At 40.8% G+C, this 23,079-nt stretch overlaps 2 protein-coding genes across 2 annotated transcripts; one reads left to right on the top strand and one right to left on the bottom strand.

Moving 5' to 3' along the window:
• The first annotated feature begins 7,056 nt into the window (after positions 1–7,056).
• On the top strand, positions 7,057–8,001 carry LOC114100098 (olfactory receptor 9Q2). The gene has a single exon (XM_027944731.2). The coding sequence runs from the start codon at positions 7,057–7,059 to the stop codon at positions 7,999–8,001; it is 945 nt and encodes a 314-aa protein (XP_027800532.2).
• A 7,602-nt stretch (positions 8,002–15,603) lies between these two features.
• LOC114099808 (olfactory receptor 1S1-like) lies at positions 15,604–16,587 on the bottom strand. Its single transcript, XM_027944322.2, has one exon. It carries the CDS (start codon positions 16,585–16,587, stop codon positions 15,604–15,606), a length of 984 nt encoding a protein of 327 aa, XP_027800123.2.
• Between the last annotated feature and the right edge of the window lie 6,492 nt (positions 16,588–23,079).

Raw genomic sequence — 23,079 nt, 5'->3', positions numbered from 1 at the left:
ACAACCCAGAATACAACAAAAAAAGAAAATCCAAAAAAGAACATGAGAAAAAATTTGCACCTTGATTGTAGTATTATGAGTATATTTATATATCCAAACTCAGTAAAATGTTTACATCAAGTAAATGCAATGTTTTTGTGTACCTATTATAACTCAATAAAGTTTAAATTCTGCTTTTGGATATACATGCTTAGGGAAAACTAGGCTATTCAGATTAGGAAACACCATCTACTGGGAAGTTTTGAATGTGGCTATCATATCTAAAAGGAGACTAAAAAGATCTTCTGATGTGAAAGCATGGAAATCCAGCTCAACGAGGGGATGAGGGACATGGTGCCGCACCTGCACCCTGCCTGTCTCATGCCTGGCCCTCGCGTGGCTCCTCACATCACCTTCCTCAGGTGTCTGCCAACATATGGTGCCCTCCAAGGAGAGCTTTACTTTTAGGTTCAGGTCCTTTGGAAGCTGTCAAAGAAGGGGTTTGTTGGTGTCAGGTAGGGCCTTAGAAGACCCTCCCACCATTTTTTACCCACACATCAATGAGATGTTCTGAGGACCACAGTGGAAGAAAAAAGGCCACGGTCCTTCCAGGGAAGTGCAAATCAGCAGATTTTATTTTATTTTGGTGGCAAAATGAGGCAGAAAGATGAATAAGGGAATTCTAAGGATCCTTCTGTGGCCTGAGATTTCATATATCTATTGGGGATTTTTATTTCACCAGCACTGGGGCTCAGACCTATGGGATAGGCAAACACTACCACTGAGCTACATCCCCAGCCCTCGGTTTGGGCTTTAACTTTGATGACATTTAAGTTACTTGAGAAGGGACCCTTTTGCCAGCCATAAAAGGACTGTCTCAGAACTCTTTCCAGGGATGGGTTTGGATGGAGAGAGAACATTTGAGAACCAGGCAATTAAGTACAGGAATGGGGGCCAAGTCCAAGGAAGGAATGTCCAGAGACAAAAATTTCTACATGTTTTATTCACTCTAGAAGGTCAAGCAGAAAACTTAAAGAAACCCCCAAGCATCAGTGGTCTTTCCAATGCCTTGTTGATGGCAGATAGGATGTGAACGTGAACTTTTAAAGCACCCACCAGTGGTAGACCTTTCAGTTCTGCCACCTGTCACCAGCTCTGTGGGATTCCTAAAGCACAGGGCAGTAGCAATTGCTCTGACCCTCCCTGCCATTTTGTGGTGAAGATCTATTCTTTTGTGTTCTCAGAGCAGCATCTTTCTAATATTGGAAATGCTCCTTCCTTAATTCTAACCAAATGGTTCACAGGAGTACTTCCATCTCCCTATAAATACCATTCTTCTAGTCTTCACTGATTGGCCAACATTGGCCAATCCCTGCCTCCCATTTCTTGGCCTTCTGCCATCTGAAAGGATTTTTTTTTTTGTTTTAATTTTGCACTATAACAACTGGTTTTCATCTTCTTTGTTGTATGTAAAGTATGGGAACAACCAGAGGGATTTTCCCCCTCCCCAATTTGTGGAAGAAGTAGGTTTAGGAAGAAAATAAAGCCGATATTCAAGAGAAAATTACAGACAAAAGAGAAATTTTTGCTCAATTCAAGAGTTGCTGGTCCCAGTTGTACCCCAGGCTTAGCTGCATCCTGGCCCATCCTTTAAATGATGTTGAGAAATTTCTGGTGTACACTTGAAGAATTCAGGATATTCCAGTAAATTCTATGTGTTCAAGTTATACCAGGTTCTGGGCTTCTGTCATTTGCAACTAAGATCTCATTAAGAAACCCAAGGGCTATAGGTCCTTCTCCCTCATGGTCTCATTCTCCATGCCCATAAAGTAAAGGGTTGGACTGGATTCCTGAGTTCCTTCTGACTCCACCCTTCTGTGAGGTTCAGATGTGGAGACTCTGAGAAAACTTTGAGAAACCTTATAATGAAACAATTGAAGAAACTCATCTTGGGACTATTTGCCTCTGGGAGTGTTTTGGGGCTAGGGGGCAGACATGCATAGAATTGCATCAAGATGAATTAACATGATTATCTGGTCATTTTTATGTGGGGCATCTTCTTTGTTTGTGAGCAATAAGGGCCCACTGGGTAAAGTGCTGGATTATCAGTCATGGATGACAATCAACTTAATTGAGCCAACCACTAACAATCTTCCTGTTTGGTGGCCTGGAACAGTTTGCCTGTGAATCGGAAAGCCTGGGTCATTTGACCTCTAATATTCCTATTAGTTCTAATAGCTGTGAGAGACTATAAAAATCCTACAGTTCTAGAATATATAAAGCTAAAGCAGGAATACCAATAATGAATTGAGAGAGAAGTTTTTGTGGCAGGATAAGTCCTTCCAAAGTTCTTCCAAGGCAAATTTATTGGTACTAGGTGTCCCTCAGCCTTAAATTGGCATGAGATCCACCCAAGTATGGATGGGGCAAGATAGTGACCAGGGATCATAAAGTGAGAATTGAAGATATGTCCTTCTTATATCCTTCCTAGTATCCCCTCCAAGTCACATGTCACAACTTCTGGGCTCCAGGGAACAGATATCCACTTGGAGCAGATCTTCCTTTTGGAAGAAGAGAGGGTTATTCTTTGCAACCAACTCAGATCAGGTCTTGGACCTGTCTGATGTACTATGTCTAGGAAGGTGAGACTACATGTGAATAGGTGGGTCTGAGTCCTTGCTATCAGCAGTGGCTGTGGTGATAGTCTGCAGAATAGAGCAGGGACCCAGGAAAGTACCCAAGAATTTCCTATCACTATCTACTCACCTGTAGCTTTATGCCATCTCTAAGCCAAGACCCTTTCTTTCCAAAAGTCTAGAAGGAAAATACAGACATGCAAGAATCCCTCAACCATTTCCAATTGTGGAATTTAGAGACCATTTTGTGAGTGTTTGCAGTATGGCATAGGAGTTAAAAGTGCTCATTCTGAGCCGGACTGCAGGATTCAGCTTTTATTTTATTTTATTTATTTATTTTTTAATTTTTTAATACTTATTTATTAGTTTTCGGCGGACACAACATCTTTGTTTGTATGTGGTGCTGAGGATCGAACCCGGGCCGCACGCACGCCAGGCGAGCGTGCTACCGCTTGAGCCACATCCCCAGCCCCCGGACTGCAGGATTCAAACCTTTGGCTCTTTCTGTGGGAATATTGGGTATCTACTTAAGCACTCATCTCCTATAAATGGGAGTAATAATAGTATGCAAGTCATGGGATCATTGTGTGGATTAAATGAGCTAGTGTATCAACCAATCAATCCATCCATCAATCATCTATTTTAGAAGAGTGAAGAGGCGTGCTATATAGATAGTAAGCAGTTAAAATAGTCTTTGCTATTATTATCTTGTTGGATTTTCCTTCAAAATTTTATTCAGAGTTGTAGGTTTTAGGAAAAAATAATCTAAACTTCTTTTACTTTACTTTTATGGGTCCTAATACAATGTGTGAAAATGTGATGAAAACTCATTTTGGAGGTTCATTTTCTAGAGCCGGCCACATGGTGGCTGAATCAGCTTAATAATCATTTTAGTTTGCTTTTATATTAAGCCATTTAAGTTCATTTCATTTAACAGACAAATGATAAGTGTATTTGTTTATGTGTATGATGTGATGTTTTGATCAAAGTAAACATTGTGAAAAGATTCAATCAACCTAATTAAGTAAGTTGAATTCATTCAACTTGATTCAATGCTTCCTGAAAGCAGGGTTTCAGTGGCCTCTGCAGCCTGGGGAAGGGGTGGGTATGTCCAGGGTTGTTCATGAAGTAGAACTGAGGGACTCAGCCATGGGATCCACTTCCTGATGGAAGAGGACACCTTTCTTAAAGGGCAAGGTGGTGTCACTTCCATAGCTCCTGGGGGACCTGTCTGGAAGGGTGTTTTTCCCCCAGATTCCCTCCCAATTCCTTTCCCAGTAGGAGCAATTGCTCTTGGGGGAACCAGTCTCACAGAGACTTTAAGGAGCCAGATCCTGAGATGAATCATTAGGAGACGCTGTTTCTTAGAATAATTGCTGCTTTGCTGCTTGGCATTGGGACAGTTTCTGAGCTTCTTTATTTCTTTACTAAAGAGCATCTATCCTTAGGAACTCTGGTTTTGTGGGATGCTAATAAAAAAGAAGTTCTGTGACTAAATAATTTAGAGAAATCATGGTTTAGATAAAGTTGATGAGGTTTCTTAATTATAGGACTTTACCTATCTTCAAATGTGCTGTAATTCAATATGACTCTCCATATAGGAATATAGCACAATGCGGTTTCCAAGCTCCAGATGTCCCAAGACACCTGGTGGTATGCAGGAGCCTTCTGTTAGTAGTTCTAAACCTTGCTGCACATTGCAATCACCAGGGAATGATGTTGGGCTCCTATACTCAGATACTCTGATTTAATTATTCAGGGGTACAACTGGGGCCTTGGGATTTTATTATTATTTTTAATTAAAAAGAATTTTTCTTGATACCAGAGATTGAACCCACAGGCACCTAACTACTGAGCCAGACCCCCAGCCCTTTTTATTTTTTGAGACTTAATCTCACTAAGTTGCTGAGGGCCTCCCTAAATTGCTGAGGCTGGCTTTGAATTTCAATCCTCCTTCCTCAGACTCCTGAGCTGCTGGGATTACAGGAACTTGCCACTGCATCTGGCTGTGCCTTGGGATTTTAGAAACTCCCCAGGAGATTCTTATGTGCAGATAGCTTGAGAATTACTTCCCTGAAGTCGTCTTGTCTTGAGCAACTTCCGGATGGGCTTAGTTGACAGAGTGTTGGCCTGCTTTGAATTATTGTTTTGCCACCAAGAACCTTCCTGGTTATCTCTGTATCTAGGTTTTAAAAAATTTTTCATAAGACCAAAAAACATCAAAACTCTCTCAGTTCTCCTACAAGGAAGGAAGACATCACTGGGACTTTGGAGCAATCAGGCTCTTCAAGAACACGTCTTTATTATTTTCATTTGGTTTATTGCACAGGGTTCCTTTGCAGCCTGGGGAAGGGGTGGCAGAAGGTCAAGTGGGGCAAGAGCTCCCCAAAATGCTCCTCTAGACACTGTCTCTAGATATAGTTTTTGAGGATTAATTCTATCAGGTCGCCTGGGGTACCCATTAACAATGTAGCTTCCTGCTCCCCATGAGAGATGCACAGTGGTATTCACATGGTAGACAAATTCCCCGGGTAGCTCTTATACATACCGAGGTTTCAGAACCAGAACTCTGGTGCAGAATGTGGTCATCATCAAGTGTGTTCTGTTTCTCTGAAGGAAGTCTGTTCACAGCTCACTCACACCTGCCTCCGTCACATGTCATCTTGTGACGCCCCACTTGCACCATCCACTACTTCTGCCACATGTCAATGTTCAGTCACCAGTTCCAGCCAGTCTGGTGATAGAGAGCAAAAGTGCATGCTACTGAGACATAGGAAGGCTCCAAGGACAAAGCAGGAAGGAGGGAAGACTAGAAATGAGCCCCATCAGACCCTGCTGAGGCATGGCAAGACACAGGAGGGGGCTTTGGGAGTTTGAAATGAAAGAGAAATCTTCAAAGGTATTAGAGCCCTTGTTAGGAAGTCACAAAATCACCTTCCCCTGGAGAGTCACCTCAGGAACCAATTAGAGGTACCATGCTGGGGCGGTGAATATAAGAAGTGCCACCAGCAGGGGTGAGGCTGGAGAGGAAGCAGGGGGAGAAAGGCTGGTCTCCTAGCCCTGCTGACTTGGGGTGGGTCTGCAAAACCTCCCAGGAAATGCTAGTGTCAGAGATGTATTGCTTTGTCAAGGGTGAGAGGAGAGATTCCAAGAAGTGAGAACAGGGGATAGAGGTACTAGAAATGACCCCATGTCTATCAGGTTCCTGTGACTGTGGACACAGGCTGCACCGTTGCTTACTGAAAGGGAACACAGGCAAGGTAATTAAGCCCAGGGAGGAAATGTGACTTGCCCAGGGTTTCACACTTGATGTGGATGAACCACAACCCAAGTGTCCTCTGGATTCCCAGGTTACAGGCAGAGGAAACAGCAAACAGAGGATGAAGACACCAGCAAAGTGAAATTTGGGTAAGGACAGTTCAAGCCCAGCTGATGGCCTGCAGGGCCAACTTCTTGTCTTTGTTATTATCCTTTTCGGGTGAGCTCAGCATTGGCCTGACTGCTGGTGCCCAAGCTATTCAAACATGACCAAGGTGCTCCTGACAGCCTTGTGCTAGAACTCCATCAAGGACCCCCAAATCTATCAACCCAGACTCCTGTCCAATAGCACTCAGACAACATCAGACTGCAAAAGCATTTCTGCTTCCTCCTGATTTCAAATTTGTATGCTGCTGTTTATTATCAAGTTTCTTCCTTTATTAGAGTCTTTGGGAATAACTGAAAAATGCTTCTGGAGCTTTTTTAGGTGCCTAAAGGAGCTTATGTTTGCTGTTGTTTCCAGGGTTAATGCTAGTGTGTGTATATATTTATATAAAGCCTCAGTAAACCAGCCAACTCTAATGAGGATAACAGCTGTTTGTTAAACATTCATGTTTGTAAACTGAGAATAGATTTATTCCTATAAGCAGAGCCCGTTGCTGATTGCTAATGAATGTTTTTTTTTTTTTGGTTTGTGCTCTTTTGTTCATAGAATATTAATTTTCCTTCCTTAAAGTTTTCACTTAAAATTGTAAATAGCCCACATATATCCATAGAATGCTTTTCACTTTTCAATGTGCATTTACATCTGTTTTAATTTATGCATTAGCTCCTAAGCAGGGCAGATACTACGATCACCTTTTGGCAGAGGAAGAAATTGAGGTCGAGAGAGGTTAAGTGCCTTGGTAACATCAAACAGCTAATTGGAAAGGGAGTTGCAAATACAAGATCTGACTTGTAACCTAGAGAATCACTTGCTTTCCATTCCCACTATAATAGAACCATTCATCACTTGTTATATTACCGCGAATTCTCAACTTGCTTATGTCACCCTGAGATGGCAAAGTGTGTTGAAGTCAAAATGACGACATGTCAGACACTCAATTTAAGCTTTATTACTTGAAATGACTTGAACTTCTCTGGAGGGGTCCCCTCCTCTGGCTCCTGGTGAAGCGCTACGTGGATGGCTGAGGTGAATCACACTTTGGTGACTGAGTTCTTCCTCGTTGCCTTCACTGAGCACCCCGAGTGGGGGCTTCCCCTCTACCTGGTGTTTTTGAGTTTCTATCTCACCACTCTGCTGGGGAACGCTGGGATGATCCTCCTGATCCGCAAAGATCGCCGACTCCACACTCCCATGTACTTCTTCCTCAGCCACCTTGCCTTTGTGGACATCTGCTACTCCTCTGTCATCGTCCCTCAGATGCTGGCCATGCTGTGGGAACACGGCCTGGCCATCTCCCAAGCTCGCTGTGCCGCTCAGTTCTTCCTCTTCACCTTCTTTGCTTCTATTGACTGCTACCTCCTGGCCATCATGGCCTATGACCGCTATGTGGCCGTGTGCCAACCGCTGCTCTACATCACCATCATGACCGAGAAGGCCCGCGTGGGCTTGGTAGCTGGGGCTTACGTGGCCGGTTTTGCCAGTGGCTTCATTCGAACAGTGACAGCCTTCACTCTCTCCTTCTGCGGGAACAATGAGATTGACTTCATTTTCTGTGACCTCCCTCCTCTGCTAAAACTCAGTTGTGGGGACAGCTACACCCAGGAAGTGGTGATTGTCGTGTTCGCCATTTTCGTGATGCCTGCCTGCATCCTGGTCATCTTGGTGTCCTACCTGTTTATCATCGTGGCCGTCATGAGGATGCGCTCCGCTGGAGGCCGGGCCAAGACCTTCTCCACCTGCACCTCCCACCTCACTGCTGTCGCTCTCTTCTTTGGAACCCTCATCTTCATGTATCTGAGAGATAATTCAGGCCAGTCCTCGGAGGGCGACAGGGTGGTGTCTGTGCTCTACACAGTGGTGACTCCAATGTTGAACCCCCTCATCTATAGCCTGAGGAATAAGGAGGTCAAGGAGGCAGTTATGAAATTCTTGAGCAGATCAAAGGTTTCCAGAAGGCCCTAGCCAGACCCCTGTGAAATATGTCATTTCCCAGTTTCTCCATCCTTCCCGTCATTTCTCAAATGTCACCTTCTCAGGAAGGCTTTCCTGCACTATTCTAGTAAAAATCGCACCTAATTACACTCTGACTTATTATTCTATGTAATGTTTGTCATAATTGGACATACTAGATGTTTTATATGTTTGATATTGTCTGATACTCACAACTGGAAAGTAATTGACATGAGACAAACATGTTTTCATACTCAGGGCTTAGCAAAGAATGGAGCACATAAAAAGCCCTCAATAAATATTTGTTGAATGAATGAAGCTTCAGTGTCTACCTTCAAATTTCATCTTCTTCAGTCCTTAGTTTCTTATCTGCCCTATGGGTTTACTTACTTAATAAGTCTTTTTTTTTTTTTGAGCATCTTATGCACGAATGGGTAGGGACCATGTTTGTCTTTATTCACTAATATCTGCTGGCCCCAGTACATTTCCTGACACAGAAGTACATGATGAATTAGGAAAAAATATTTGGAAAAATCATGAAGCTGTCTACAAAGGAAACTTCTGTTTTATTCGAAGGGATTTTCCAAATCCCATTATTTCTTCTCCTTTTGTTTTCCTTCTTTCTCTGTGGCTTGAAATGATAATAATAAAGACTGTAATAATATTAATATATAGCAACTAATGTTTATTCGATATTACCTTCCAGAAATAATAGGAGATTTGCTACAGGAATTACCTTATTTAATTTTAAGATATCCTTATAAGGCACGGTCTCTTATTATTCCTGCAGGTCGACGTAGCACTTAAGCTTAGAGAGGTTGAGCTGTTTTCCCAAGGTCAGCAAGCAAATGGTAGAGTGCCACTTCCACCCAGCCAGAGTCCGAGCTCTTAATTGCCATACCTCCTGTCTCTAGCTGTGATCTACTGCCTGCTCTAAATCACTCAGCCCAGAATTTATTGTTATTGTTCTTTTCTTTTTCCTTTTGTCTGGTGGAGAAAAGGTAAAAGTCCAATCTCTGGAAGTAGAAGGAAGCTGGTATCATTCATTTTATAGCCCAAGTGCTAGTGCTGTGTAATGTGACTGAGTGTGTGTGTGTGTGTGTGTGCTTGCACATATAGTTGTGTATGAGAAAGCGAGGTGCGCAGATTAAACAGATGGCAGCTTTCAAACTCTAAAAGGTAAAGATATAGGGGAAAAAAATTGTGCAGGTGGCCACAACATTGGAGTTCACCTGTCAGCTTTCGTGTCTTTGCATCAAACACCTAAAAACTGCTGAATGGGGTGAAAACAATCCAACGTTTGGCCTTTTTTCAAATATCAACTGCTATGTAAGTGTTCCCTCAACACACTGGCTTCCTGTGAGTGTTAGATGTGTTTATGTTGTAGAAAAGTCTTTGAATTTGGCATCATTGTATCCAGTTTATTACTTCTTGGCTGTATGGCTTCAGATTAGTTAGTGCCTTTCAACCTGCTTCTCATCTGTGAAATTCTACTTACAGAGCACTTACCCTGCGTGGGCTTTTCATGTATCATTTATTCTTAAAACCAACTGGATGCTTGTGGAATAGGAGTGTGCTGATTAAGCTCTATAACCATCCATACATGTTACTAAAATGATCGTCCAGGTTTCAGAACACAAAGAGCTGATCTGTGGGGCTTTTTATTTCAGAACTGTCTGGGATAGTCCCTCCTGGTCCCTTGAGCTTTGGAGGTAGACACTTCTACAAGTGGAGAGTTCACTAATAATATTTAAACTTAACTCTTAAGTTAATGCATCCTAAGCACATGCAAGGCACTATGCTAAAAGCTTTACATGAATCATTGATTTTAGTCCTAGCAACTGTAATGGAAAATAATTATTATTGACTCCACTTAGCAAAAGAAAAAAAAAAAAAACCCACTAAGACCAGAAAGGTAATGTGACTTAACTGACTGAACTGAAACTATGTAGCAAGAAAGTGGCAGACGATGAAGGTTCTGTTCTGAGGCCTCTTACTCCAAAGTGTCTCCTCTTAACTGATTCTGCGTGCTCTGCCCTTTCTTTCTCCAAGGCCCCACATTCTTGAGATTTTCTTCAGAGTGGTCCGGGTTTCATTTGCACACTTGTTCTCAATGTTCTGTCACTGTGGGCTGCAGTGGGGACATTTTTGAGACTGACATAAATGGAAAGTTCATGAAACTTACCTAGGCACTTCCCATGGGACAATGTGGAAGGTCTGGGGGTATTTTCAGAAAGAACAGGATTGGTTCAGCTGAGCTATGCCTACCAAAGCCTTCCCAGAAAGACCTGTTCTGTCAAAGCTTTTTCCAATAAACAGCTAATCAATATGGTGCCACCATGCAGTCACCAACCTTGCCTTCAAATCTTCTTTTTTGGGCTTAAGGAATCATTGAAGGAATTGAGATTACTTTCCAAATATGATCATTGCTATTTCTTACTATTTAATACCATGTAAAAACATGGAATTGAATATTTATGTATATATAATTCATTATTTTTGGTTCTATGATCATCAACCTAAGATATACTCAAAGGATGTGTCTAAAAATCCTTTCTGATTTGCTGACTTAAAAAAGTGGCTTTGTTGAGGTTTAATTGGCATGCAACAAATTGTATATTTAAACAATTTACTATTTGATATGTTTAACAAATGAATATGCTCATGAAACTCTCACCATAATCAAGATAAAAAATGTATACATCATTCTTAAAAATTTTATTATGCCCTACTGTACTTCATCCCTTGTGGCCTTTCCTACTACTCTTTCTCCACATCCCAGAAAAACACTCATCTGCTTTTTGTCATAATACATGGATTTGAATTTCTTACAAAATCATGTAAATTTGGTATAAAGGAATAATGGATAGTTTTTTTCAACTACCACGATTATTTCAAGAATCATTGACATTGTTGCATATGTCAACAATTTACTCCTTATTGCTCAGTATTATTATATCATAGGATATACCATGTTTGTTTATCTATGTATCTGTTTATGGACTTTTGGGTTGTTTCCGGTTTTTGGCTATTATAAATTGTCAATGGAAAACCTTTGACTGGATATATACTTTCCCCTCTCTTAAGTATATACCTAGGGGTAGAACGATTGGTTCATAAAGTAGAATGTGTGTACAACTTTCTGGGAATCTTCTGAAATTGTTTTCCAAAGTAGTTGTATCACTTAACATTTGCATCAGCAATGCTCGCAGTGCATAAGAATTCCACTTACTCCAAATTCTCATGGACACTTGGCATGCCTAGACCTTTCTTAAAAATCATAGTAAGAAAAGATAACATAAAATCTACCCCTTAATCAATTTTAGAAAAAAAATGGGGGTGAGGGGAACCAAAAAGTGGGGGAGGGGAATTCCATGAAAATAGAAGGGTGATCAGTGGAGCAGAGAAAGAAGATTGATAGGGGAGAAGGAGGGAATGGGAAAAGCTCCCTCATGGGATCAAGGACCCCACCAAAGAAGACAGTTGAGGTGAATTGCTGGGATAACTCAGGTACCCAAAGCAGCACTCTCTGATGTGGCTTCCGGGCACATTGCAAGCTGTCTCGTTCCTCTATGGTAGTGAGTGCACATTTTCCTTTCATCAACCATCTTTTGGATGGTGGAGTATTGAATAAGAGGTTAAGTGTCTTTTCATACCTGTTGGGCATTTGTGAATCTTCTTTGGAGAAATGTCTGTTGCCCACTTAAAAACATTTGATGTAAATATTTAAGTGACAAATAAAGATGATATGCATTCAAGGTGACAGTGGGATGACTTTCACTGAGTTCCCTTTGCACATCTTCCCCAAATCAGTTGTTCATGTATGTGGAGGCCTTTTTCTGGACTCTATATTCCATTCCAATGATCTCTCTGTTTTTGTACCAATACCACATGTTGAATACTAATGTATCTCAATTTCAATTAGTGCTAGTCCTTAAACTTCACTATTCTCATGGCCATTTCAGGTATTCTATGCCCTTTGAACTTGCATATAATTTTTAAAACCAGTCTTTCAATCTTAAAAAAATAAGCTTATTGAAAATTTGATTGGAATTGCAATGTTGAATAGAAGTGGGGAGGGGATATAAATTCCTGTTCCTGATCTTAGAGGAAAACTTTCAATTCTTCACCATTCATTTGAGGATTTCTCATTAGGTTAAGGGAATTCTGTTTGATTTCTAGTTTGTGAGAGTTTTTTTTTTTTAATATCAGGAATGGATTTTTGGATTTTTTTCATGAGATTTTATGCATCCATGAGATACCCTTTTGTTTTTTTAAATTTTTGTTTATTAATATGTTGAATACACTGTTTGCTTTTGGAATGTGTATACTTGGTCAATAGTGTACTATTCTCTTTATTATGAGAGAAAAATAGAAGATATTTTCGATCATTCTTGAGTAGTCAAAAAGGCCACAGATAATATTGCCTAAAGTTGTATGCTAATTTAATTCCATTTATTTATTTAAAAAATTTCTGATTGACACATATTATTGTACACATTTATACAGTGTGATATTTCCATGCATGTATACAATATGTATATCAAATCAAGGTAATTAAAATTTCTATTTCCTTATCACTACTTTGTGTTTTGAGACTGCAAGCTCCCCTCTTCTAGTTATTCATAAAATATATAATAGGTTTATTGTCAATTATAAAAGAGGTTTGTGTTCTGAGTTATTGACAGTCCTTTGTTACAAGGAGAATAGAGCAAATGAAAGGAAGACATGTGAGATGTTTGTATCTCCTTACAAATCTGTTCTGCAGAAGTCAGTGTCATTTTGATTTCATTGCTGAGGTTGAAAGATAGCTAGGGATGATAGCAAATTGGAGAGTATTTGTAACAGTGGATCTGAAACAGTTTTTCTCTTCTTGGAAAAATTCATTTGTCTTTCTGGGCATTATGTTATTCTGTTCTTAAAGATCAGAGTCTTCCAGGGCTTTGTCAGAATCTTTCTCTCTAGTCACAGGTGATTTCATTCAGCTGTATGTACCAAGCAGTCCTTCTATAAATACTTGATATAAAATTCCTTGCCATGACATGACCTACAAGACTGCATCTGGATGGGTTCCTAACCACCCCATGGCTGTCTCTACTTCCTTCTCCTCCTCATTCTGCCCTAGGGCTATCTGCTGCCTGTCCCTTGAGAAACAACCCTGTCCCTATGTAGGTTATCTTTTAAATTCACTCTTCCCTTGTCTTGAAAGTGTCTCCAGATCTTCTCTTGGCTCACTCCTTTGTTTTATTCAGTTTTCTGCTCAAATGCCTAGTGGAAGTGTCCCCCAACTCCTAATCCTCCCTACCTAAAAGACACCTTCCTCCCTATTTCATTATCTTCCCCAAACCCTGCTTACTTCTTTCTGCCTTGTATTATAGTCATCATTTATTCATTTACAAGCTCACTGTCTCCTGACCTATGAGGTAAGAGTCAAGAAAGCAGAGACACTGCCCCTATTTCCTTCTGACTCCCACAGGTACTCAAAAATTTTGCTTAGTGAGTATTTGCAAGCTTTTTATACATATAGATTTTATAGCTCACTCAATATCCAAATATATAGATTTTTTTGGTCTTTATAGGCATCCATCTTACATTTGCATTACAGTTAGATGGCAGAGGTTTCTCTTTTTTATTGATCAAATCACAAATTGGCTATTCTCAGGCATGGCTAGAGCAAAAATAATATACAATTCATTTGACTGTGTTGTGCAAAAATCTTATGCTTCCTTAATGACACGAATTACTGGCCAAACATTGCCTTTGCTTAGCAAGTCTTAAAAATCATGTAAAATTGTTTTTAATCTTTCTCTGGTTTGGTAGTGCTTGAGGTCATGCATGGTGAGTCATTTATTCTCTTAGTCCTGTGGTCAGACTCAGAGACTGGTAAACAGAAGGTTCCCAATAGATGTTTGTTGACGATGACAAATTGGGGTCTAAGGATTATGCAAGCATCTAGATACAAATCCCGACTTCTCCTCTGTGAAGATTTGTCAAGGTCCTCTTAAGAGTTTGTGACTCTCTCTTCTTTCCCAATTATCTTCTATGTTCTAATCCTAATTCTAATTCATGTTCTTGAGCAAGCTCTCAATTTGCATATGAGTCTATTTCTGGCCAAATTAGCTTTCCTGTTACTCACTCCCTGCCTTCCAGTCTCCTGTGGAACCTCAAATCCAAAGGCAATAGACAGAACAGGTCATAGGGATAGAGACCAATTTAACCCAAATCTCTTGGGGTAGCCCTCTGTGTTTTGCAAACATGAGTGCCTGATTCCTTCTCTAGAGAGGCTGGGTCAGCATGTCCAGGGTGGGTTTTGGGGTGAAAGTAGTAAAACATGGCTGGTAGCATTTCTTTTAACCTCGGAGAAGACTGAACGTTTGAACCTTGGTCAAAGCCTTCTTGCAACTAATCTTTATAATTGATGAGTAATCTATATTTGCTGAGATGCAGTTGCACCAGCAAATGAGCATCAGTCACATGCCTCTGAGGGTCTTTTATGATCAGCAGGGTATAATGCCTAAGGAGCTCTAGGCTTAATGTTTTCCAGAACTGTGGTGGCTCATATCACTCAGTGCTCTCTCTTGACCATACATGGAACAACTGGGATATTTAAAAAGCATGCCTAGAGGTCAGGAGATTTCCACTGAACTGCTTTATGTGACTGTCCTGATTCTTTTCTTAAAACTCAGTAAAATTGACTCAAGGGAGTTAAAAAGCCTGAATCCACACCACTGCATCTGGCCAAGGAAAAAAGGCATCACAGGATCTAAAGATGTGAATTTTGGAAAAAATTTTCCCCAGTAACTCTGATGCACAAGCAGCCTAGACCAATCACCTTATTTTGTAGATAAGAAAATAGTCTCAAAAAGGTGAACTGGCATGCTTTAAGGTTAATAGCACCTTGGGGACAGAGTCAGGACCATCACTGATAACTTCTGTATACACACTTGCATGGTTTTCTATGGAAATAATTGAAGTCACCTGGAATCACATTTTTCAAAATGTATTCTATGCAACACTAGTTCCACAAACCACCCTGAGATGAATTAGTTTCTGTATTATCGAATCAGCTCAGTTTTGAGAAGTGCTGCATACCACTTTACCCTTTAAATTAATATTAGCTGAAAACTCAGAGAAGTTGGCTAGTTCATAACATTTTGCCTTATTTAACTCAGAGTTGCCCCAAAGTATTTGAAAGTGGGAATATTCCTTTTTACAACTATTAAACATCTCACTGAATAGAACTTTGGCAAACACACTTTGGGGAAAAACTACCTAGAAAACAGATTGAATAAATGATTAATAATAACTGGCTTCAAAGCTGCAAAAACTAGACTCTAGGCATTACATGTACCAACTAGTTTCTAAGTTATTAAAATTTTACACCAGAGTTTGTAGATTGCAATCAAGATGTGTGTTGTTGGGACAACAATATGTATGTGGGGGTGAAGGATCTTGTTTTCAAGATCAGAACTATGTGGGAAATCACCAACCCTTCAGAGTTTGGAATAGGAGGCAGCTATCTGGAAGTTCATCAAAGTTGAACCATCCCATCTCTGTCACAAACTCTGGGCTCAATCATCCATCTGGCCATGAAGATCAAAGGAATTCAGATGCTCATGGTATCAAAGGAAGTAACCTTTTTTTATTGATGAGCTTCTTCAGAGTTCCTTTCATATCCTTGTTCCTTAGGCTATAGATGAAGGGGTTCATCATGGGTGTCACCACAGTGAACAGGACTGCCCCAATCTTATCTGTGTCCTCAGGGTGAGTGGTCGAAGGGAAAAAGTAAACCCCCACAATGGTCCCATAGAAGAGCAGTACCACGGTCAGGTGAGAGCTGCAGGTGGAGAAGGCTTTCCACTTCCCCTCTGCGGATGAGATTCTCAGGACAGCCCTGACGATGCAGGCGTAGGAAAAGAAGATGAGGGCAAAGGGGAAGCTGATAACTGATAAGCCCACGGTAAATAACACGAGCTCGTTGATCATGGTGTCTGTGCAGGACAGTTTGAGCAGAGGGGCCAAGTCACAGAAGAAGTGTGGGAGAGCATTGCTGTCACAGAAGACCAGTCGAGTGAGCAGAAGGGTGTGTGTCAGGGCTACCATATTACTGAGGAACCAGGGGATGACAGTGAGTAAAACACAGAGCCTGGAATGCATGATGGTCGTGTAGGTCAGAGGGTGGCAGATAGCCACAAAGCGGTCATAGGCCATGACCCCCAGGAGGAAATTGTCAATGACGACAAACACGATGGAGAAGTACATCTGTGTGATGCAGCTCTCATAGGAGATGGATTGACTCTTGGTCTGAATATTCATCAGCATTTTGGGGACTGAGGTGGAAGTGGAGGAAATGTCGGCAAAGGATAGGTTGGCCAGGAACAGATACATGGGGGTGTGCAGGTATGAATCCAAGCCAACGGCCAGGATGATGAGTCCATTCCCAAGCACAATGACCAGGTACATACCCAGGAAAAGCACAAAGAGGAGATTCTGCTGCTCAGCTTTGTTGGAGAGTCCCAGGAGGATGAACTCTGATATGGTGGTGTTTCCTTGATGCATATTTCTGTTATCCTGAAGAATGGAACACAAAGTCTTCATACCCCCATAAGAAATAACAAAATGGTACCCCTCAGCCATTTCCATGAGTGGGGGCACCTCCTCTAAACTGAAGGAGAATGAAGTTCCTCCTACTTAGTAGAAGGGCTACTTAATAAGGAACTATCTCAGCAGTGCAGAGACTTAGGAAATGCCTTAAGAAAAAGACAGCACATGGTAGATAATTCTCAATTAACATGTTTTAAACTCTAACAGGATTCTGAATGTGATTTTTCCAGGTAGCTCTGAATATTTCTTAAATGTCCCAAACTGAGGACCACAGATGAAGTGCACCCTATATTCCAAAGATGCGAGATACCCTTATAGGAATTACTTAAGAATGAACAAACTCATCCAAAGGCTGTCTCCACTGTCCACTTCATCCTTTCAATCTAAGGAGATAACATTTTGAAAACTGAAGAATTCAGGGAAGGAGACGCAACTGAACATGAGAATCCTTATAGAGGCACACTAGGGGAGGACTCCAAAAGAACTGCTCTTGGGAAATGAATGCAAGAAGGGATGACCAGAACTCTGTTTCACTGGCACCTTTGTTTAGGTGATCCATGAGAATTTAGAGGATTCATGTGAACCTTCAGACTTGTAGCTCTCCCTTCTAAAAGTGGAAGCTCACTGGATCAGCTTACTATAGCAGGGCAGAGTGAAAAATGGGAGTTAGTAGGAAAACCGTGCATCACCACTCATGGCCAGGCAGGAGTCTGTGAAGTGAATGCTACAGGGGGTCATTGGAACTCAAGCCACTCTGTTGGGATTCCAGCCATGAAACAGTGTGCTGGGTAGAGGTGGCTATAGCAGGAAGACACCAGAGACAGCTCTCTTACGAAAGAAATGAGGGTGAAAAGTTATTGCCCTTCTCAGGGAACTGCATAATGGAGTAGTCTGAAAAGGACACCTTGGAAGAACCCAAAAATGGTCTCAAGAGGAATCATGTCTGACACATGGGAGGCACCAACTGCTGGGTGTGTTATGGTAATAGACTTGGACCATCCCACCTTTTCCTCCCCACTCTCATTTTTCCTCCCTGGCTCAATAAAGCTGAAAAAGAAAAGAAAGGAGGACCCAAACAACCACAATGACAATGACAATGGCAGCCATGTGATGGGGATGTGGGGTTAAAGAACGTGGGAAGAACAGCTGCCTCTGGTTTGTAGAGCTCCATGCTGTACATCAGATGTGAGCTGCAGAGGGAGGACCTGGGCTTTGAAGTGGATATAAAATGAAAGGATTAAATTGGGCCAGGCTTGGCTGGGCTTGGCTTTTTAATACCTGGAAGTAGATCTTCAGTGCCAAAGTAAAAGTCATTGTTAAACCATAAGTGACCCAGAAAACTGCCAGGACTCACGTGGTTTCACCAAAGACTGGGAAGGGAGCGTGGATTAGTGACTTACTGGAAAGAATATCAGTGTGAGAACCAAACGGGGGTTGATTGCCATCTTTCTAATCTCCTTATATAGTCACCCTCTCATTTTTCCTCTCTTTCTTCTCTTGTCTCCCAAGTCCCTTGTCTCTCAAAGGTTTTTTTTTTATTCCCATGGAGTGGTCAGGAAACAGTGAATCTCCACCTCTGGGATTCTGGAAAACTGAAGGTCAATGGAGCTTTGAGGTCTCTTTGCTTCTGAGAAGCCTGGCTTACAAATCAAACAGGGAAGGGGAGGTTCCATGACAAAACTAAAATGAGAGAAGGGACCAGCAGGGATCTATGCCTAAGACACAGACTGATCTTAGAGGGTCTTGTGGTTCCAGGTCTTGGGCTGGATTGGGCTTCACTAGAAAGGGGGCTTGTGTGTTTTTGAGTGTTGATCTCTAATCTCTCCTTGCCATTTCCCCTCTCCCAGCCACCAGCCGTCTTGCACACATTGTTCTGAGTCCTTGAAGTGATCAGCTGGTTAAGTAAGACCAGTTGCTAAATTTTAAAAAGATTCACCTCTGAATGTCGGTAAGATCTCAGGAAGTTACAGGAGTCTGGACTCAGAAGCTTTCTTGTAGCAGATGGGGCCTGGGGGCAGCTGTCATGCACTTCACAGAGCTGCTGAGTTCTTGCTCTGAGCGTCAGCGTTAATGGATTCATAGTGTTGGGCTCACGGGGGACATTGAGCTCCTTCTGAGTCCTTTGGGATAACATCCCTGAAGTGTTTCCCCAGAGACAAATATTCACATCCTGCCCTTGATGAGGTAAATGGGGAATAGACAGGCAGCTCTGCTTTTCCTGTCTGTTTTTGTTCCTATGTGTGATTTCCTACTTGTAATTTGGCTGGATATTGCTCTTCAGAGCAAGCCAATTACTGACTTGTGTGAGTCTCATGTTCCTGGGGAGATGATAGCATCTCAAAAGTCCCTTCTCTGTTTTCTCTCTAGAGCCTGCTGGAGGGGACACTTAGTAAACACTGGAGAACTGGTTTGCATTCTTTTGCTAGTGATTTTGACTCCAAAGAGATGCCATCCCCTGTGGAAGGGTATAGACCATGACCTCTAAGCACTCCAGTGGTTGTCAACATTAGAAGGGAGTCCGAGACCCAGCAAACAAAGAAAATGGATGTGTGCTAATAATATTGAGAAGAAACTTTGAAATCATATTTAGTGGTTCAAAATACATTGGGAAATCTGAAAAAACAGACCCCAAAATGGACAGGAATGAAAGAAGCTGCACAGCTGGATATACAGCCCCAATTAATACTTCTCTTCTTCTAATATATACATGTGCCTCATAACATGGTGCAGTTATTTCTCACTCAAACCAAGAGCATGTATTCTCTTCTAAACAGCAAGCAACTCAACATGGTTTCATGACATGGATTGAATAACATGTATTCATGACTAATATTTAAAATAACGAGGTAATGGGGAAGAAACTAAAGGCAAGTTATTCTTTCTTTCTATATGTGCATCAACTCTTCCCACATAAAATTCTTCTTCTCTTCTGGACTATATCTATCTATCTATCTATCTATCTATCTATCTATCTATCTATCTACATGTCTAGTCACAGGAAGGAAATGTGGGTGGAGTTAGTATCTTTTTGTTGGCAATTGGTCCATGAGGGATATTTATCAGTCCCTTTTCTTACTGTTTTAAGATGGGCCTTCTAGAAAGCAGAGCCCAAGGCAAGAATTTAAGTCTTGGTATTTTACCGAAAGGAAAAACCTCAGAGAGGTTAGGAGGAGGAATACAGTCATCTGAGACTACGGTAAAGGCAATAAAATGTAACACAATGCATTACTCCAAGAATCATTGTTTACAACAGGCATGGAAGAGCCAGATAAGGTTATTCCTCAGATATGTTCACTCAGGGTATATTTGTTATGGAAGGAGAAGTCACAGCCAGGAGCGGTCTACAGAGTGGAGATAGGAAGTCATCTTTATATGGTCTTTCCTTCTCATCTCCTGTTTTCCAGTAGCTAAGGTCCACTCCATATCTTGAGCTTCCACCTTGCATTCTCTGGCCACTTGGTAGCCACACAAGAAGTTAGGAACCTTGCTCCACAATATACGTCTCTCACTCCGAGTCTAGAAGAGAAGGGGAATTTTGTGCGGGAAGAGTTGATGCACAGGCTCAATGTCACTGGCTCAGAGAAGTTGGGAAGAGGAAGCAGGCTTTGAGAGGTGGGTGGTGTTGTTAGAAAGAGGAGGGACATGTGGTGTACAATGCAGTTCACCTGTCCTGCTACCTGGATTGGCTCATGCTGTCCCATCGACAGTACAGTGTGGTGACTCCATTTTCTTAGGAGAATGAAAATATTTGAATGGGGAAACAAAACTCTCAGCCAATACATAAAAATGTTCCTTAATATTTTATTTTTTATTGCTCAGATACTACCTTAGGAGCCTTTGTAGACTTTTATCCTGGATTCTTTTCACAACCTCACCCCCATGACATTAAATACTTTGGGGAAACAATTTTTCTCAGATGGCATTGAGCTTTGGAGAGAAACACATTACGACAATATCTAAGAATTTTTTTTTCTCCCCTGTAGGACTAAATTTGGGCCATGTGGATGTGAACTTGTCCCTGTTGAGAAGGCATGGTCTAGAGTCTCTCACAAGGTGATGCTTTGTCTTGATCAAAAATGCTGAGGCAGGAACGCTGTCCACATGCATTCCAGAATCTTCACTTCTGTGGCTGTCACCCAGGCTCTGATGGATATATTCTGTCTTCCATCCCTCACACTTCAGCTCACAGTTTGGTTGACCAGTGTTGGTCTTTGGGAGTTGGACCTTTTCCCCTGAAGGATCCCAGTTCTTATGGCCCTGATCTTGCTGGGTTTGGGTTGTGATCATTGCTTATCACAGTTTATAATTTGGAATTACTCTGGTTCAGGATTTCAGGAATGAGAAGCCACAGTTGCCTAAATTGGACTTTGGGTGTGAGAGAGAAGGGCCACTCCTGCTGTTATCCATTGGCTCCTGAATCTGTGTTTTAGCTATGAAGGATGACTTCCTGCTTATCTGAGGTTGGCTCGAAGAATATGCACAATCCAGAAGGACACTACCCAACTCACAAGATATTGCTTCCTGCTTGGTACCTTAGATAGTTTAATTAGATTGCTCCATTGTTCTATCAAATGGATTATGTGATAGAAGGATGAATTCTGTGGTCATGAGTTCATTGCTACACCATCTTTGGCCTAAAAAGAGTCCCTTGGTCCCAGGCAGTTTGTGTGAGATGTTCTTATAATGACAGTTTAGACATTCTGTGTATTTGGATTGTGCTGGCAGAATCCTATGGACAGGAATGGCAAACCCACATCTAGCTGCACTGGAATGTATATGTCAACTTAGCTAAGGTAGGGAAATGATTTCTCCATAGCCCTCTTCCTTGTGCTATTTTAGGAATAGAATTAGCCAAAGAGCTTTTAAAAAATTTGTAAGGATGAAGTTCAGCAGAAATCATTACTCTCAAGAGGTCATATTTTAGAGCATCACATGGTGATGGACAAGGGATGAAGTTGCCCAGCAGGGCCAGGCTGTTGCTACTCTCCTGTGCTCTGTATTCAGCACATCTTCCTGGTCTTCCTGGGAGACAGCACCTATGGAGAGTGGGTGAGGGTCGGGGGTGTAGAACATCCAGGTGTAGGCAGAAAGAGGGTGCATTGTCTGCAAAGAATTTAACACAGCAACAAAAATAACAAAAAGACAGCCTACCTTTCATTATCACCTTGTGCCTGCAATGCTAAACATTGTCAGTGCTGAGCTTAACAGGGCAGAGCACACTCTTTGCTCCCTGTTCTTAGGATCCCCCTTCTGCCCCTTTCTGTATGTCTCTGAGGATAACTTTCCACAAGAGTATACCTAGATGTACCTCATTTTTTATGATGGCATAATGCACGATTTCTTTATTCTCATATTAAAGGGTTATCAGATTGCTTCTAACTTTTCCACTTACAAATAATGGAGAACTGAAATAGTTCTAGATATTTTTATGCACTTCTGCAGATATTTCTTTAGGATAGATACTTAAAAGTAACACAACCAGAGACTGGGGCTGTAGAAGTAGAGGGGGAGTAGAGAAGTTATTAATGGGTCTTAAACTGCAGTCAGACAGGAATAAGAAACTCTGGGATGCTATTGCACAGTAGGGTGGCTGTAGATAACAATTATGTACTGTATATCTCAAAAAACTAGAAGGAAGAATCTTGAATGTTTTCACCATAAAGATATAGGAAGAGATGGATATACTTAACTAAATATTACATAATGTATTACATAATATACATTATCAAACTATTACATTCTATTCCATTAGTATGTATACTCTACATTTTTACATATCAGTTAAAAAACAAAAATTAAAAAAGTCATAAAAGGTAATGCACAAGTAAATATATGTTTTAAGTAAAATTTGATATTGCCAAATATCTCCCCAAATATGGTATGGAATCTACATTTACAATAGTTGTGAGCCTCTGTTACCCTACATCTTTATGCATATCAGATATAAGCTTGTTTACACTTGATCTTAGCCAAAAGGCCGAGAAGCGATATATAAGCTTGTTTAATCAGATTGACTAAAATGCTTACCCTTAAATCTTTCTAATTTATTTCATTATGTGCAAGCTTGTGAATACATATATTTTGTTTATGGCTCATTCATATTTTATTTTCTGTAGATTACTTGTTATCTTTTGACTATTGTTTCCTACTAGGTTATGCTTTATATTGATTTATAAATGATTTTATATTATGAATGTAAATTCTTTGTTTCCAATATATATATATATATATATATATATATATATATATATATATATATATATATATGATACATCTATCTTCTCAGTCATGTTTATAATTCAGTTTTAAAACATATTATCTTTCTCATAATAATTCAATTTTTCACATAATCAGAGCTCTCAGTTTTCCCTATTGTGGAGACTGAGAATGAAGTTAACTTTCTAATGAAGTTAAAAAGCATTCTTAAAATTGTAACTTTCTTGTCATTATGAAAGGTATTTGTAATTTGTTTAATAATTATAAATG

Source organism: Marmota flaviventris, chromosome 9 (genome assembly GCF_047511675.1).
Source record: "Marmota flaviventris isolate mMarFla1 chromosome 9, mMarFla1.hap1, whole genome shotgun sequence".
Classification (NCBI taxonomy): Eukaryota; Metazoa; Chordata; class Mammalia; order Rodentia; family Sciuridae; genus Marmota; species Marmota flaviventris.
The sequence above is the reverse complement of the archived record's forward strand: the minus strand, read 5'-3'. Positions and strand labels throughout refer to the sequence as shown.

Bases quoted from the DNA above. Each gene is read 5' to 3' on its own strand.
- LOC114100098 (XM_027944731.2), top strand. From the start codon at position 7,057: ATGGCTGAGGTGAATCACACTTTGGTGACTGAGTTCTTCCTCGTTGCC.
- LOC114099808 (XM_027944322.2), bottom strand. From the start codon at position 16,587: ATGAAGACTTTGTGTTCCATTCTTCAGGATAACAGAAATATGCATCAA.